Here is a 15,538-nt window from a genome sequence, read left to right on the forward strand (position 1 = left end):
TCTTTGAAAGAGGAAGATATTAATTGTAGTTTGCATGGTATACAGTATAATCTGATTTTATAAGAATTACATTTCCTGAACCAAGCAGAGCTAGTTTCGAAACACACACAACTTCCAAAATACACAAATTTCATATTTTAAAAACACAAGTTTATTTATTAAAATTACAAATAAGAATCCCATGTTCTTATTAAAAGTGTTCATTAATGTAAATAAAAATATCAAGCTTTGTATTGGTCCGTAAGGCTGAGGAATGTTCTGCTTGGTCCTTCAAGTAAAAACTGATGGTGTGTGTCATCACTTCAACCCAGGAAAGTTGAAATAAAGACGCTGGTGTCCAGGTTTAGTGTTGCATGCCACCAGCGATCTGGAAAATACAGCACCTACAAAGACAAAAACAGTTTAATTCATTCGTTTTTAAAATAATTTGTGTAATTCAAACATCTCTAAGGAAATATAATAAGTAATGTGAGTAAAATAAATACAAAATTGTTTTTACATAATGGATAAAAGGCGTGTGTCTAATATCTTATAAATTGCAACTATTCCCAGCCTTTAAAAATATTTTGATATGAGAAATTTAAAGTATGACAATTCATGACAGGTTTGGTGCGACTGACCCAGAAACCTTCAAACTGGCTCAGCAAATAAATGCAGAATTTGTTAACATCACCTCCCCGGGTCGTATAGTGCACTCCACTGGCATCTGATGGAGCTCCAGATTCGGATATGAAAGAGAGACCCATGATAAAGTGGTGTGGTTAGGTTGGAACTCTGGTGTCTGGTCAGGGGGGTACAGGAACCAACGCTGAAGCATACACACATCATAATCAATCGCTTGATTTTTGCACATTTACTGTAAAAAAACGTCAACCATAATGCACATTTATAAGCATCTGAGTAAATAAATTCGACAAGTAGAACCGATCCAACTACGATGGTGTATCAGTGTATTAGCTTTGCAAAATAAACTTCACGTACCTTCCTTCCATATATAACTTCAGAGTAGCCGGGACCGTGCCAATGAAACGGGACGCCGGTACCTGGTCCTGTAGCGGAGGTTATGTGATTTTAATAAAGTGTGTGTATACTCCAAAACATAAATCGAGACATACATTGGCGAAAGTCTGTGTGCACATACCAGCAATCCCAAAGCTATACGCAGGGCTCATGTGTGGTAGTCTGTAAGGTGGAGCTTTGTATTCTTCAAACAAAGAATGCCACTCTGTGAAGTTATTGTCCCCAAAGAAATACAGTGTATCTGTAGTGAAACACACATTGATGAGAATCACACGTAGTTGAAGATGGAGGGGCTTGTTAAATGTGTTTTGTTTGACGGAAACTAACCGCTGCCAAGAGCATCTTCAGACTGAGGGGTCAACAGAAACTTCACAAATTCTTCAAACTGCACATCCACTGTTAAACAAATAAACAAAAATTTAAGTCATGTGACACAGGAATGACCTGAAACGTTATTTGTTCTTATCAATAATAAAGATATTAGTAGATGTAACATCCGTTAAAATAGGTGTTACCTTTATTATAAGAGTGTGTATTTGCTGTGCTGAGACGGACAGTTTTCTCTCCGTACTCCTTCAAAAGATTGGATTTGGAACACAGGAAACGGAAATTCTAAAACAACCGATTACAATGTGTTATTAAAGTAATCACCTCAATGTGAATACAACAGGTGTTCACTATAGGACAATAAGCACACATCTAAATTTCTCACGCTATTATCTGTGAGTCCTCGGAGTATCACTGGTTTTGTGAAGGCATACCTGTGAAACAAAACAACACCCCTATAATATTTAAACTATCAGGTCATTTAAAAGAAATGTTACTACATTTTCATTAGTAATATATTATATTATAAATATCCATATATTCTTTGTAGATGCCACTTGTTTTTTGATAGTTTGTTTTAATGCAAGAACATTTATACATGTAACTTTGAATGAAGTCCAAATATTTTAGGGGCAACTGTTTGAAATACTCTACAAGTGTGTATGTGAGTGATGGTCTTACACTTTAATAAACTCAGTGTAGGTTATGGAGTTCACATCTCTGATCTCAATGTTGCATTCGCCTTCATCCCCAATACTGAAATCCATTCCCCTATAGACAAAGCAACAACAACTTTAGTAATAAGGTTTCTGTGTTTTTAACAGTCTGTAGTGTCCCAGAATATACGAGAACAAAATCTCTCACCATTCACCATCATCTACACTGGAGCCATTCGTGCTCTCAAATGAAGACTGTTGCTGAATTAACAGCAGAACTAACAAAACCCTGAGAGAATGAACCATACTGTATAATTCCTAATCCCAAATCATCTCAACAAACGCATGACAACCCCCTGTACCATAGCACCGCTTTCAATAACCCACTCTCTTCTCTTCCGGGTATGAGCGGACCACCGACCAATCAGCGGAAACCACATCGGTATGTGGGCGGAGACTTAAGGATCAGCATATATTTACTTACTAATTGGGGTTTAGAAGTATAAAGTACAGAAATAATAAATAATAAATGTGCATAGTACAAAAACTACAATATCTAAAATATAATTGTACATCATAATGAAAAACATGCTAAATATAGAAATACACCAATAATAAAAATAGAATAATGGATGATAAAGACGTTTTGGAAGAAGTTTGGTTTTAGGGGGGGAATTTTATTTTAGTTGCATGTTAAAATATATTAATATTTCGAAATTATTGGTAGTTGAAAGAACACAGGTTCGATCGGTTTTGTATAACATCGTTTAACATTGCTGTTATGTTTTATATGTAATATTTTTATCATAAATTATAAAAATCATCATATTAAAGTGTAAAAACATAAAATTACGCTTAAACATTAAATAAATCATGCATCGAATGAACACCGGAACTAATGTGATCAGTGTGGAACCAAACCCGGACAGTAAATACAGGCGTACCGCAATGGGTCCTGATTCTCCCTAACTATGAAGGGAACATGAGGTGTCCTCTAAAATCATACTACTGCTATGGATTTATAAGTGAACGTCATAACAGGAGAAATTTACAGAGGAACCCTGTGCACACTTAAGAAGATTTAAAAAAGGTCAGTCATTGTTTACACGTTATGTTTTTAAGGTTTAGAGGTTAAGGGCACTGTGTGCAATCTGTGTCTCCAAACCTAGTGAGCTCTCAATCTGAACAACTTCATAGGAATCGAATCGGAACCAAAGATGTTGTCTAGGTGGGCAGCTCGGTCAGGTTGCACATGCTGTCACATATATGTAAATGTCCATTTCACCTCAATGCAGGTTGTGGCTGTGGTTCTGACACCTGCAGCTGGTGTGGTGTGATCAGGGATGGTGGGGTATGATCCAAACTCCCCTCTTGCGTCTCTCACGTCAGAGGAAGCGGCTCTGGCCGGGTCAGCGGCGGGCATGGTCACCCGTGCCCTCATCAGCCCTTTAGATGTCATCAAAATCAGATTTCAGGTGGGTGATATCTGCCTTCCCCACAACAATAGAAAGCATCCTGGGTTTCATGGTAATATGGCTGTTGTATTGGCTTTGAGGTGTTTCCTGTGGATCAGTACTGGTAATGTGTTGAGTTTGATTATTTCTGGTGGATGGAAACAAATAGAAGACTTCGTGTGTTTTGGTTTAAATGGAAAACACGGTCATTCATATTTGTATTTTTACAGGAAGCCACTAGACATTTTTTTTTATTCAATCTGTTGTATCGAAATGTTTGTGAGTTTTTCTGATACAAAATACTGCCTAAACAAATCTTCATGTTAAATGTTAATACGATTACTGTGAAAGTGTATTTGTTTAGAGTGTAGCCTACTCAGTAGGCCTCTTGTCTGACTGGCTAGTTATACAAGCTGCATCATGCCTAGAGAATGAGTCACTTTTCCTGTGGAATTTTGGATGACAAGTCTGTACCACTCCCACATCCTCAGATGAACTGAGCATGCTCAGTTGAAAAAAACGGATTTGCTTTATGCCGATTGGTCATGCATGCTAGAGTTTTGTAGTCAGCTGTTTGTGTTTTCTTCCATGGCAACTAACAGACTTTGCATTTACTTTAGGTGGCGGTTTGGTGGTCATCTTTCTGCTTAGAAATTGATTACAATCTAACAGAGAATTATTATTTTACATAAATAAGTTATGTATAAATGGGGGGCACGGTGGCTAAGTGGTTAGCACGTTCGCCTCACACCTCCAGGGTTGGGGGTTCGATTCCCGCTTCCGACTTGTGTGTGTGTGTGTGGAGTTTGCATGTTCTCCCCGTGCCTCGGGGGTTTCCTCCGGGTACTCCGGTTTCCTCCCCTGGTCCAAAGACATGCATGGTAGGTTGATTGGCATCTCTGGAAAAAATTGTCCGTAGGGTGTGAGTGCGTGAGTGAATGAGTGAGTGTGTGTGCCCTGCGATGGGTTGGCACTCCATCCAGGGTGTATCCTGCCTTGATGCCCGATGACTCCTGAGATAGGCGCAGGCTCCCCGTGACCCGAGGTAGTTCGGATAAGCGGTAGAAAATGGAATGGAATGGAAAGTTATGTATAATAAATTATATCTTATAAAAAAATCTATTCTGTGTACTTCTTAACTTCCTGCTTAATCTGTATTAATATTTACTGTATAGCTGCTTTGCATCGATGCAAAATTGTGACGGCGCTAAAGGAATACATTTGAATTGAAATAAATTTGTTAGATTCAGATTCAAAACCACAACAAGCCATGACATTTAGAAATCTGTGATAACAGGACCATCTTTGTTTTGGTGTATTTCGTCCCACAGTTGCAGATCGAGCAGGTGTCCTCTCGAAGTCCTCAGGGGAAGTACTGGGGTGTATGGCAGGCCACCCGCTGTATTCTCACAGAAGAGGGACTTCCTGCTTTCTGGAAAGGTCACATTCCTGCCCAACTGCTGTCTGTGTGCTTCGGGGCAGTTCAAGTACTAAAAGCTAAACAGAGTATTATTTTTTAGCACTCTTGAACATCAATTCACACTCTTTAGCTATGTGTCTATTTTGCTGCTAGTTTGCGAGTTTTGAGTGCCTGACTGAACTGGTCCATAAGAAGACGTCCTATAACAGCCAGACATCTGGAGTTCATTTCGTCTGCGGTGGTCTGGCTGCATGTTCCGCCACAGTGGCCTGCCAGCCGCTCGACACCCTTCGGACGCGCTTCGCAGCTCAGGGAGAACCCAAGGTCAGAGGTCAAACCTCAGCCATGTTATTCCATGCATTACAAAACACTTCTCATCATTAGTGTTCAATGAATCTTGCATTTCATTTTCGCATTTCAGATGTATCGTAACCTCATTCACGCCGTGGTCACAATGTATCGCACAGAGGGTCCCCTCGCCTTCTACCGGGGTCTCGCACCCACTCTAGTGGCGGTGTATCCATACGCAGGAATGCAGTTCTTCTTTTATAATGTCTTAAAGAAGCGGCTGAAGTCTCTGGACAGCATATCGAATGGTGAGTCTTACTGCCTCTGTCTATGAGGCTGAAGGTCGAATCTTGCAATGTTAATGTTGCTCTCTATTTCTTGTCTGGTTTAAGGAAGTTTACACAGTCTCATCAGCGGTAGTTTTGCCGGAGTTATCAGTAAAACTCTCACGTATCCGTTCGACCTGTTTAAGAAGAGACTTCAGGTGGGCGGGTTTGAAAAGGCCAGGATGCAGTTTGGACAGGTAACTTTCTCACAGTTGGGTTAACCTCATATAAATTAGGACTATTGTGTCTATAATATCTGAACTGTCATTCGACAAATTTGTCAGAAAAGTTGCTGTAAAGCATTTTTTTTCCTGTGAAGGTACGGACGTACCACGGATTTGTAGACTGTATGGTGACGATAGCAAGAGACGAAGGGCCACGGGGATTCTATAAAGGCCTCTCGCCCAGTCTTCTGAAGGCCGCTATGTCCACAGGCTTCACTTTCTTCTGGTATGAGTTCTTCATCAATGCCATAAGCAGCCTCAAGGGGAGCCAATGAGCAGCTAGAGGAGGATTTGAACGTCAGAGATTTATGATAGGTATGAGTAATTTATACAGAGAGTTGATGTGGGACCAGGGCGGTTTTTATCACACCAGGAGGATTTTATTTTTTAACTCTAACTTGCTCTAAAGAAGCCTCGAATGAAACAAATGCATGAAAGGTTCTCTGTTCACAGTAAGACTGAGCTCTACCTCGGGAGACTTTGAATTCATTACACATATTTAGAGTTTTTAAGTTGGGTTGTCATTACTGTGTGTTTTGTTTTATGAAATGTTGTCCTGTGTGAGGATCTATTTTATTCTTTCAATATGTTACAATGCAGGAGAATTTCATTTTTTTTACATTTTAACTTTTAAGCAATATACACAGTAAAGCCTATTCATTAAACAGTTTGTGAATGTTAAGGTATTAAAATGACTGTATTTGAGCTGGATTTATGGGAACAGATGAAAATGGTGGCATGTTACTTGTTGTTTTGTCAATATTTATAGCGTGGTTATTTATTTCTTCTCAAGCTCATTCGAGGTCCAGTGGATGTATTGAAGAGTTGATTTGCAAAAACAGATAACTCACGTTTTTTTATTTTATAATAGTTTGATTGATATTAATTAAACCGCACAATAAAAAATGAGATTTCCTAACAAAGATTTTTGAAAATTATTAAATATACAGTTATCTGTTTTTCCTATTGAACTCTTCACATTATACCCTGACCTTTGTGCTCATGTTAAAATGTATCATGCATATTAATCTTGTGACATTTTAAACATTTCAGGAGGAAATATTATAAGACATAGGACAACAAGAAGCTATTTTTCTAATAAAAGTATTTTATTATGACATTTGTTGTGGCTTTTTATTAAGGTTATATGTACATTAATTCACATATAAATATAAAATATTGTCATAATGAAACAACTTTCGTGTCATTACAAACCTGTTTATTTCTTCTGCAAAACACAAAATATTTTCAGATTGTAAAGAATGTTGTTTAACAAGCAACATTGAACCTCACTGAGAAGAAAGCGTCCTATAAAGCTTTTGAAGCACAAGAGGGTGAATAAATGAAATGGGAAAACAAAAACCGAAACAGAACCTTAAAAATAATAATTTTGAATTAGCTGAGCCTTTTCTTGCACTGACATAAAATCATTGAACAACGAAGTGCCAACGTGATAACAGAAATAAAGTTATATTTTATTGCAGGGTGATATAAACCGATACCTTATGCTGTATATAACGGTTTAATAATTAACCCACAAAACATGATTGACTATGAATAAATGATAACTACTTATTATGCTGTAGATATTATGACTCCCTAGTAGTAAGGGACAACATTTTCTCTTAGGTATATATGCACTGTTACAAAAAGTGTATTGTCATACTATTTTCTGGTACAGAAGATAAAAAAAATTATTCTTCCTCCTCGGGATGGTTAAAGAACACCAGTTTAACAGAATACGCCGTGTCAGTGATGTACACCAACAGGTTGAAGAATGTCATAAACGTCACCACGACCAGATCATCCCAAGTGCAATGTTTACATTGAACAGGACGGGGGTTGTGTTTGAACACATAAAGCGGCCAAATAACAATAGCAGTAGTGTACATAACAACAGCCAGTGCATTACAGACGGTGACCAGCACGTCGAAGAAAAACGGAAACACAAGCAACAGCCTGGCGATGGTCAGGAGTATGATAAGCAATGAGAAAATGAAACAGATGGAATAGACGGCCACGCACCACTGCAGTCCTGGAAATTTATTGAACTCCACGGGGTCCAGAGAGGTGAATATGATGCATGCTACGAAGGTCTCGAGAATCTTGAGGAGACCTGGAATAGTGCTGAGAAAACCACTGATCTCCCCTGGTCTTTTGCGGACCAACCAGACCTCGACCGCGTACAGACCAAAACACAACCAGGAGACCACGGATGCCCCAATCTGCCTGGAGCAAGAGGAGCATGCGAAGAACGTCGGGTAGATGATTGAAGCCGTGACCATCATGAGTGTCGCCAACATCGCGAAGGCCGTGGTGAAGTCCTCCCATGAGATGGGTACTTTGGTGTTCAGGTTGGTGAATTCCAGAATATGGATGAGGAGTGTCATAAAGCAACAGAAGCACCAGCAGAACATGCACCAGGACCAGTGGGACAGGGCGAAGTTTGTGGAGCCTGTGGATGCCACCAATGCGAAGCACGTGCATGTCAGGACAAACTCTGACATCCGCACGATGCCGACTGGTGAAATCAGCGCTTTGATATCCAAATGTACCATTGTTAACCCAGCTGAAATTCCTGCAGTATTTATGCAACGTTTTCGGTCTCTTCGAACAGCATTACATTCTTTTGAGTGTCTTTGTTGAGTCTCATTGTTCTGTCATCCATGTTAACAAACCCACATGTCCAACCCGAAAAGCGATGGCCTTAACCGAGTTCCTCCTTGTAGTGTCCTAAGTTTCCCCGATGTGGCACTAGAATTAGAAACCACCAATCGAGCCATTCCGTTCTTATCAGTTTTACGACCCTGCTCAGAGATCTTATTGGTTTCTGATGTGTTTTATGAGCTGATTCCAAACCTTTAACTCTGGCCTAAAGTCGCCCGCCTCTAATCTTTACCTGTATGAGGTTTAGCTCCACCCAGGGTCAGATATTAACCGTGGCTTGACGGAAGAGTTAAACAAAAAGTAGGCCACACATATTTAGGACACTGGTTTTTAGTTTGTTGTAGTTTTTCAGTCATCATAGTGAATTTTTGCTCTTTTCGACCTTTAATTGTTGGTTTAGTGTCTCTACGGGTGTAACTAAGATCCAATACAATACACGGTTTATGGTCTGATGTTAACATACTTGAATGTCATTTTTGTCTTGTTAAAAAATTAACTATTAATTGAACATTCCTTCAATCACATAAAGTTAAGAAATAGTCAAAGCAAAATATTAAAACATTTTATGTTTTGCACTTTTCACTGGTTTCTATGGCCAATGATGAAGCATCAAATAAATACTTTTTGAGGAGGCGTAAGCGTGTGCTGATTTCTCCTTTTGGCCTTATATTTTTTGGATCTATGCACCAGATCAACTGTGTTCTTCAATATTGGACATTTGGCGCTCCTCCTCTTCTGTCATTCTATATGTTGACGCAGATCATGAGCTTGCAGCTCAACCAAAAGGATTAGCAGACGTCATGTCATATAAAAAGAATAGCTCTACCATACATATTCTGATAGTTTTTTGCATTACAATATATCATGTTATAAATCGATAACACTTTACATTAAGGCTCCCTTCATATGCATTTATTAATGTGTTCATTAATGATTAATTAGTCATTTACAAATGCATTATGAAGCAGTTATTACTGCATGAATAAAAAGGGGGATTCTAACGAAATACCTGCCAAATAGTGAGCCATTTTTAACTCGCATGTTATAAATGACGATGTCATGTTTGCTATTTAGTTTGGTTCCTTCCTGTCTTATCATAGTGTTGTTATTTTATACCCTTGGTTTATCCCCCTTGTGGGAAGTGTTCATTTTGTCTTGTGTGTTAATTTAACCGCTGCCTGCATCTGGGTTCTTCTGACAAACCGTGACACATTATATATATTGCTTATATATCGATGTACTTTTTTGTGCGACAAGATTTCTGATAGAGTTGCTCTAAGCTAACAGTGTTGGTAATGCCATAAACCAAATGTGACATTGGATCACAAAACCAGTCTTAAGTAGCACAGGAACATTTTTAGTAAGACAAAAATACATTGTATGGGTCAAAATTATATTTTTTTCTTTTAAACAGCTGTATCTCAGCCAGATCTTGTCCAATTCTTACAACTCACACATCAATAGAGTTTTGCATTAAGTACAAATCTCAATTTCACAATTTTTTTTTCACGTTTTATGTTGCTAGTTTATCAACTAACGTTAGTACAGTATGTGTAAGCTCTTTAGTCACAGTAGTATTTCTTATGCCAAAAGACTAGAATTATTGTTGTTATCAACTAACTTTCAAATTTACGGTTAAAGCAAAGGGAGAAAAGTAGTAAAGAATTTTGTTTTTTATTCAGATGCCCAGTCACAGTTATTTAAATGCATACACACGTTCCATCACACAGTTTCAAGCGGGACATTCTGTAAATACCATATGGAGATCCTAACCCAAGCTGTGCACTAACAGATTAATAGACTACTATAGAGTCCCATGTCTTTCCATTCCATTCCTTAGATTAAAAGTAGCCTATGGGTAATGTAGTTTCAAACCTTAAGTAATGAAATAAAAAATACTCTATTTAATGAACTAGCGGATATCTATATCTGTCAAATGTGCAAATTTGCAAACTTGTATAACCTATATGAGGGTCGGGCTGATATTAAACATTTAATGCTGGTAATGTATACAAATCTCCCTTATTTCTTGGAAAACTCTCCAACACTATTTAGTAAACATAACATGATTATGTCAGTTTTGTCTTTGAAACTCCAATCAGACTTTGCTTTACGGGCATTTGAGATCGAGCTCTTTTGTTATCCTATAGTGGTCTTCCATAGGCCCTTGAGGGTAGAAGGGCAGTCACCTACATACATGTACACTTTTCATTATGAAGTATGAACAACAAAGTGTGTTGAGTCACATTTTAAACATGCTTGCATTAGAGTTTCATTTATGCAATTGGCAGAAGCTTTTATCCCAAGCTTCTTACATTGCCGTATCCTATACATTTTGTTTCTAAGTATGTGCAATCCCCTGGATCGAACTCGCACGACCTAGGCATTGTTAGCACCATGCTCTTACTACAGAGATGAAAGCTTTGAGGTATTAGGTTTTGACTGAAATGTGATTGATGATTAAATTCAGAAACACAGTACTTTTCTACTATTGCTAAACTACTTTAACTTTCATCACAGTCCTACAGCTGGTAATATGAATTCCGCTACACACATTATAACATAACCAACGGTCAAATAACAGCTTCCATGACTTTAACATCGGCTGTACAAGCTGTTCTGCGCATACCTCTTAAACACTTCTATGAAACGTCCATTGAAGTCCTACTTGCAAATGTCTCCTTGTCAATCTGATGGTTTTATTATCCAACTTGGGTCTGATATAAAAAAGCAAAACTAATGCTTCTGTTATTAGTGTTAATTAATATAACCGCTCTGACGCCATTCGGTCCGGTGTCATTCCCCTCGATATAGTAGGAAAAAATGTGCGATCTCTAAAATAAAGATTGACGTTTGCACATGCACCTATAGACCTCTGTTACACTTCGATCCATCCACATGTTTTTAACTGATAAAGTTAATTTGACACCATTGTAACTGTTTATTGCTAAAAGCCAAAGTTTATGAATACACGTGCACTGAGAGGGGGACTAACCAATCACAACAGCCTGAGAAGCGGAAGAAGAGGTTGATAGGCAAAAAGTATTTTTTATTTTGAAAATACAAAAATAGAAAGACATTTTGTCATTTTAAAATGTTAAGTTGTACTTTTGTAGTTATTTACACTCAAAAGTAATACAGGAGTCATGTAACGTATTACAATTCTGAGACAGTCATGTTGCAAGGTAAGGGATTTCTTTTCAATAACAGTAACAATTAATCTGTAATGTATTACAGTTTGGAAGTAACTTTCACAACACCAGTGACGAGTTGGGTGGAGAACGTGCTCAAGAAACTTTCAGACAGGGAGTTGATGGCACCGAAGAAATAAAGGTGACATTGTAATAAGTCATGTTTTTACATCATGCAATAAGATTTAAATACAGGATATTTATCTCTAACAAGACCAGATAAGGAAGGATTCTTTCTTTGTTGTCACTCAATAAAATTTTCCAGTTTAAGTTTGTCGTTAATCATTATCACCTTTGCTTTTCATTTAATTACCAAGTATCATGTTGAAGCATGAATTGTTTCTGTGTGAGGTTGTTAATGGTGACCTGCCAGGGGACTGTGGATAAACATTAGGTTAAATCCAGTGCAAAGCATTTAATGGAAAATGTTAAATATTGCATGTGGTCCCTTTACAAATAAATACAATACAAAAATTGTGTTTTAGAAGCTTTAAATGAAAAAAAAAATGGTCGCACAGTGCCCAAGTATTTCTGTCATGCTTAAAAAGAAACAATAAAAGATCATACTTCAATGGCAACATACACTTTGCCTGTCAATTTTATCAATGCAGTGTTGGCGTTTGAGTAGTCTGTCATTTTCATACAACCATGTTGGTGGTGGTAGACTATATTATAAGACCAAAAGTAAAAGCTGATGATACACCATTTATTCTTCCATCAGTTACTTCCACATCTGACACAAAAACAAGGGATATATCGCACAATTGACACCAAACGAATTTATGACAAAAACATGTTATTTTTAGAACCTTATCATTCAATAGAGAGAGACATACGTCTTGTGTATATTCTAACTTGGTGTGATAAAAAATGAAACAAAATGATTTCAGCATGGTTTGAGCATGGCACTAACAATGCCAAGGCATGATTCCTGTACATTACACAGTAAAAGTTTTTGCTGTAGTTATGCAGCTAGTTGCCAGTTACTTCCGTTAGATTTATATTTATCAATATAGATAAATGAACATTAAGCATTTACAAGTCTTTATCTTAACAGAAAAATACATTAAAAACATCCTCATTGCAAGCATTCTGGGAACCAGAAATCCACTAAAACCTTTTCTGTTTTTTTTCTAATTTTGGTTAACAGAATGCTTTCCACGAGTGTTCTGTTTTAAAAAAAAATCCTGTAAGGATAAAGACTTGTTCATTTTTTATGACAATTTATCTTTGAACAAACTTTTGCGAGTAAATTACATAGATGTAAATCTACAATAAGTTACTGGCAAACTGCTGCCAGTAATACTGTAATTTCTACAGAACTTTTACAGTGTATGTATATTGGGTAATATTGGAAGCTGATGTGCTCTCTAAAAGATGGGAACCCCGTTTGGGAAATCCAGATTAAAGTAGCCTGTATCAAAGTTTGATATCAATCATTAATTAAAGGGACAGTTCACGCAAAAATGAAAATTCTGAAACAATAAAAAGGCATCATTTACTCACCCTCATACCTGTATAAATAACTTTGTTCTGATAAACACAGAGAAAGCAGTTTTCTTTTCTGAAACATCATTGATTAGTAGGTAAAATGTAATAGTCACTGCAACAAAATAGCTACTTTTAGCAATATTGTTGCTATATTCATAACTTCTTAAAAAAAATTCTTTATACGTTCACCACAAAGAGCATTTCCTCACTATCCAAATAGCTGATTCACAGGCAACATGGCACATCAGACATATATAATCATTCTTAAAATATACATTTCCCCCAAAATGCATTGATATAAAACAACTCTCAGTTTTGAATGTAATCTTGTATAAAACAAAATAAAAACTTTACTTCCTGCCTGCTGCAATAGACTGGTTAACTTGCATAATCCTTTTCCTAGGCAGGCGAAACAAAGAAGCTCAAACGCACAGAGTAAATTGTATCCACAATGTAAACGATAAGATTAACGCAGGTCATGAACGACACAACGACCAGGTTGTCCCAAGGGCAATAATTGCAGATATTAGGTCTTGGGTTCTTCTGGAAGCTGTAGATCGGCCATACGACCACTGCCGTCATGTACATCAAAACTGCCAGTACGTTGTACCCCGTTAGACACTTCTCAAACGGAAAGGGGCATTTAGCCAACAATCTACAGATGGTCAGAAGGATGATGAGGAGAGCAATGATGAAGCAGATGGAATAGACGGCCACGCACCACTGCATCCCTGGAAACATGCTGTAACGGCCCGAGTCCAGAGAGATGAAAATGATGCAGGCGACAAACGCCTCCAGAACCTTCAGCAAGCCCGGCACAGTGGACAGGAACCCGCTGATCTCCCCGGGTTTCGCTCGGGTTAGGCCCACTTCCACAGAGTACAAGATAAAGGACAGACAAGAGAACACCGTAGCCGCGATCCCACGTCCGCATGTCGAGCACACAAAAAACCTGGGGTAGATGACCGAGGCCGCCAGGACCATTAGGGTGGCCAGCATCGCAAACGCTGAGGTGAAGTCCTCCCAGGAGATGGGCACCCTGGCGCTGAGGTTGGTCAACTCCAGGATGATGATGAGGAGGGTCATGAAACAGCAGAAGCACCAGGTGAACATACACCAGGCCCAGTATGAAGAATTACTGTGGCCCTGAGATGCCGCAAGACTGAAAGTGATGCATGTCAGGACGAATTCGAAAAGCCGGATAATTCCGACAGGTGCGGTGACCGACTGAGTGTTCAAGTTTACCATGATGAATTTTGTCACTGGGTTGTACCGATGCTCCAATTGAATTTTAATATGTTAAGCCTTTAAAATGATCAGTTGTCAGATTTTCTTGTCCTCTTTGATAGATCTCTCATACTTGCTTATCCTCCCAGTGAAAAAAATATTTTGGTCTCGGTTTAAACTCCTGTCTGGTTTTCCAGGTTAGTGTGCACAAACTGTCCACACCCTGTAAGGAAGCTGGGAGGGGCAAGAATTTTGGCCACAGCCCATTACTCATTGTCTTATCAACTAGAGCTTTTGCAAATGGGTTCTGGTTTGTAATGTACAGTCAATGTGGAATTCATATGAGTAAAGAGAAGATAAGACACAGGGTGGGTCCTGTGTAAATAAGATAAGCATTTAAATTGCTCAGGTGGATGGAGAGATAATGATTTTCATCAAAATTATCTGACACTCATTTGTGTTATAATAAGGTTATAAAAGGATGGAGCGATAAATTATTATGATTATAAGAATAATATATAATCAACAATTTATCCCACACATTGCCCAATATCATCTCTGTGTTCATGTGTGGGAAGCGCATTTGAATATTGCAGAAGAAAAGCAAACTAATGAGCTTCTGAATAGAGAAGCTGGTTTGTGTTAGAAGGACTTTGACCTTGTGTACAGAGTGTGTCCACACCTATTTACACGGACACGCCGCTCCGTTTTCTATCTGAGAAATGTATCTGTCTCTGGTCTTGTTATTTTTTACCAGTGTATTTTATTCTTTGGCATATTTACTTTTTTGACAAGTTCAGCATTCACCATCCTCTTATGTTTATTGATCATTTGCATTTTAGACAGAATAGATGGTATCTCCAGACATTAAATTTGTTTAAACCAGAGGAAACACATTATAAAGTGTTGACAGTATGACAAAATGTTGTAAAATTATACAGTCATGCGGGAGGAAGTGCACGGTTAATCTTTTCCCAGTTCTGTTTTAATGCTGAAATATGTTCAACCTTTACAATGCATGTTTATAGTTACCATTGTCATTTTAAGGGTATTGTTGATCTTTTATGCTGTAAAAAAGGATTTCAAATAATCTTAGAACATAAAAGGAACACCATTAAAACTTAAGTAAATTATTATATTTATTATAAATGATTGTATGTATTATTGTTACAAAATTATTAGTTATATAAATATGAAATTAATTACAGATATATTTTACTTCGATTCATTTTTTTTGTAGAGTTTGA

General features: G+C 37.8%; 4 protein-coding genes across 4 annotated transcripts; 1 reads left to right on the forward strand and 3 right to left on the reverse strand.

Moving 5' to 3' along the window:
- Positions 1-128: 128 nt before the first annotated feature.
- On the reverse strand, positions 129-2,394 carry jmjd8 (jumonji domain containing 8). The gene is made up of 9 exons (XM_056753399.1): positions 2,212-2,394; positions 2,029-2,118; positions 1,733-1,781; positions 1,536-1,632; positions 1,348-1,416; positions 1,142-1,261; positions 982-1,049; positions 674-808; positions 129-383 (listed from the first exon to the last, which is right to left on the reverse strand). Exons 1-9 carry the CDS (start codon positions 2,307-2,309, stop codon positions 303-305), a joined length of 807 nt encoding a protein of 268 aa, XP_056609377.1. The 5' UTR covers positions 2,310-2,394; the 3' UTR covers positions 129-302.
- Positions 2,395-2,952: 558 nt separating this feature from the next.
- On the forward strand, positions 2,953-6,807 carry slc25a19 (solute carrier family 25 member 19). The gene is made up of 7 exons (XM_056753039.1): positions 2,953-3,093; positions 3,299-3,478; positions 4,789-4,944; positions 5,031-5,201; positions 5,299-5,473; positions 5,558-5,688; positions 5,811-6,807. Exons 2-7 carry the CDS (start codon positions 3,347-3,349, stop codon positions 5,988-5,990), a joined length of 945 nt encoding a protein of 314 aa, XP_056609017.1. The 5' UTR covers positions 2,953-3,093; positions 3,299-3,346; the 3' UTR covers positions 5,991-6,807.
- Positions 6,808-7,409: 602 nt separating this feature from the next.
- On the reverse strand, positions 7,410-8,273 carry LOC130425786 (myeloid-associated differentiation marker homolog). Its single transcript, XM_056752166.1, has one exon. It carries the CDS (start codon positions 8,271-8,273, stop codon positions 7,410-7,412), a length of 864 nt encoding a protein of 287 aa, XP_056608144.1.
- A 3,144-nt stretch (positions 8,274-11,417) lies between these two features.
- Positions 11,418-15,478, reverse strand: zgc:77748 (Myeloid-associated differentiation marker homolog-like). The gene has a single exon (XM_056753236.1). It carries the CDS (start codon positions 14,310-14,312, stop codon positions 13,464-13,466), a length of 849 nt encoding a protein of 282 aa, XP_056609214.1. The 5' UTR covers positions 14,313-15,478; the 3' UTR covers positions 11,418-13,463.
- Between the last annotated feature and the right edge of the window lie 60 nt (positions 15,479-15,538).

This window comes from Triplophysa dalaica, chromosome 7, assembly GCF_015846415.1.
Source record: "Triplophysa dalaica isolate WHDGS20190420 chromosome 7, ASM1584641v1, whole genome shotgun sequence".
NCBI classification, from domain to species: Eukaryota; Metazoa; Chordata; class Actinopteri; order Cypriniformes; family Nemacheilidae; genus Triplophysa; species Triplophysa dalaica.

Coding starts and splice junctions, on each gene's coding strand:
- slc25a19 (XM_056753039.1), top strand. CDS start 3,347: ATGGTGGGGTATGATCCAAACTCCCCTCTTGCGTCTCTCACGTCAGAG. Junction 3,479..4,788: donor TCATCAAAATCAGATTTCAG/GTGGGTGATATC, acceptor TTCGTCCCACAG/TTGCAGATCGAGCAGGTGTC. Junction 5,689..5,810: donor CCAGGATGCAGTTTGGACAG/GTAACTTTCTCA, acceptor TTTCCTGTGAAG/GTACGGACGTACCACGGATT.
- LOC130425786 (XM_056752166.1), bottom strand. CDS start 8,273: ATGGTACATTTGGATATCAAAGCGCTGATTTCACCAGTCGGCATCGTG.
- zgc:77748 (XM_056753236.1), bottom strand. CDS start 14,312: ATGGTAAACTTGAACACTCAGTCGGTCACCGCACCTGTCGGAATTATC.
- jmjd8 (XM_056753399.1), bottom strand. CDS start 2,309: ATGGTTCATTCTCTCAGGGTTTTGTTAGTTCTGCTGTTAATTCAGCAA. Junction 1,417..1,535: donor TACACACTCTTATAATAAAG/GTAACACCTATT, acceptor TTTGTTTAACAG/TGGATGTGCAGTTTGAAGAA. Junction 1,262..1,347: donor TGAAGATGCTCTTGGCAGCG/GTTAGTTTCCGT, acceptor GTTTCACTACAG/ATACACTGTATTTCTTTGGG.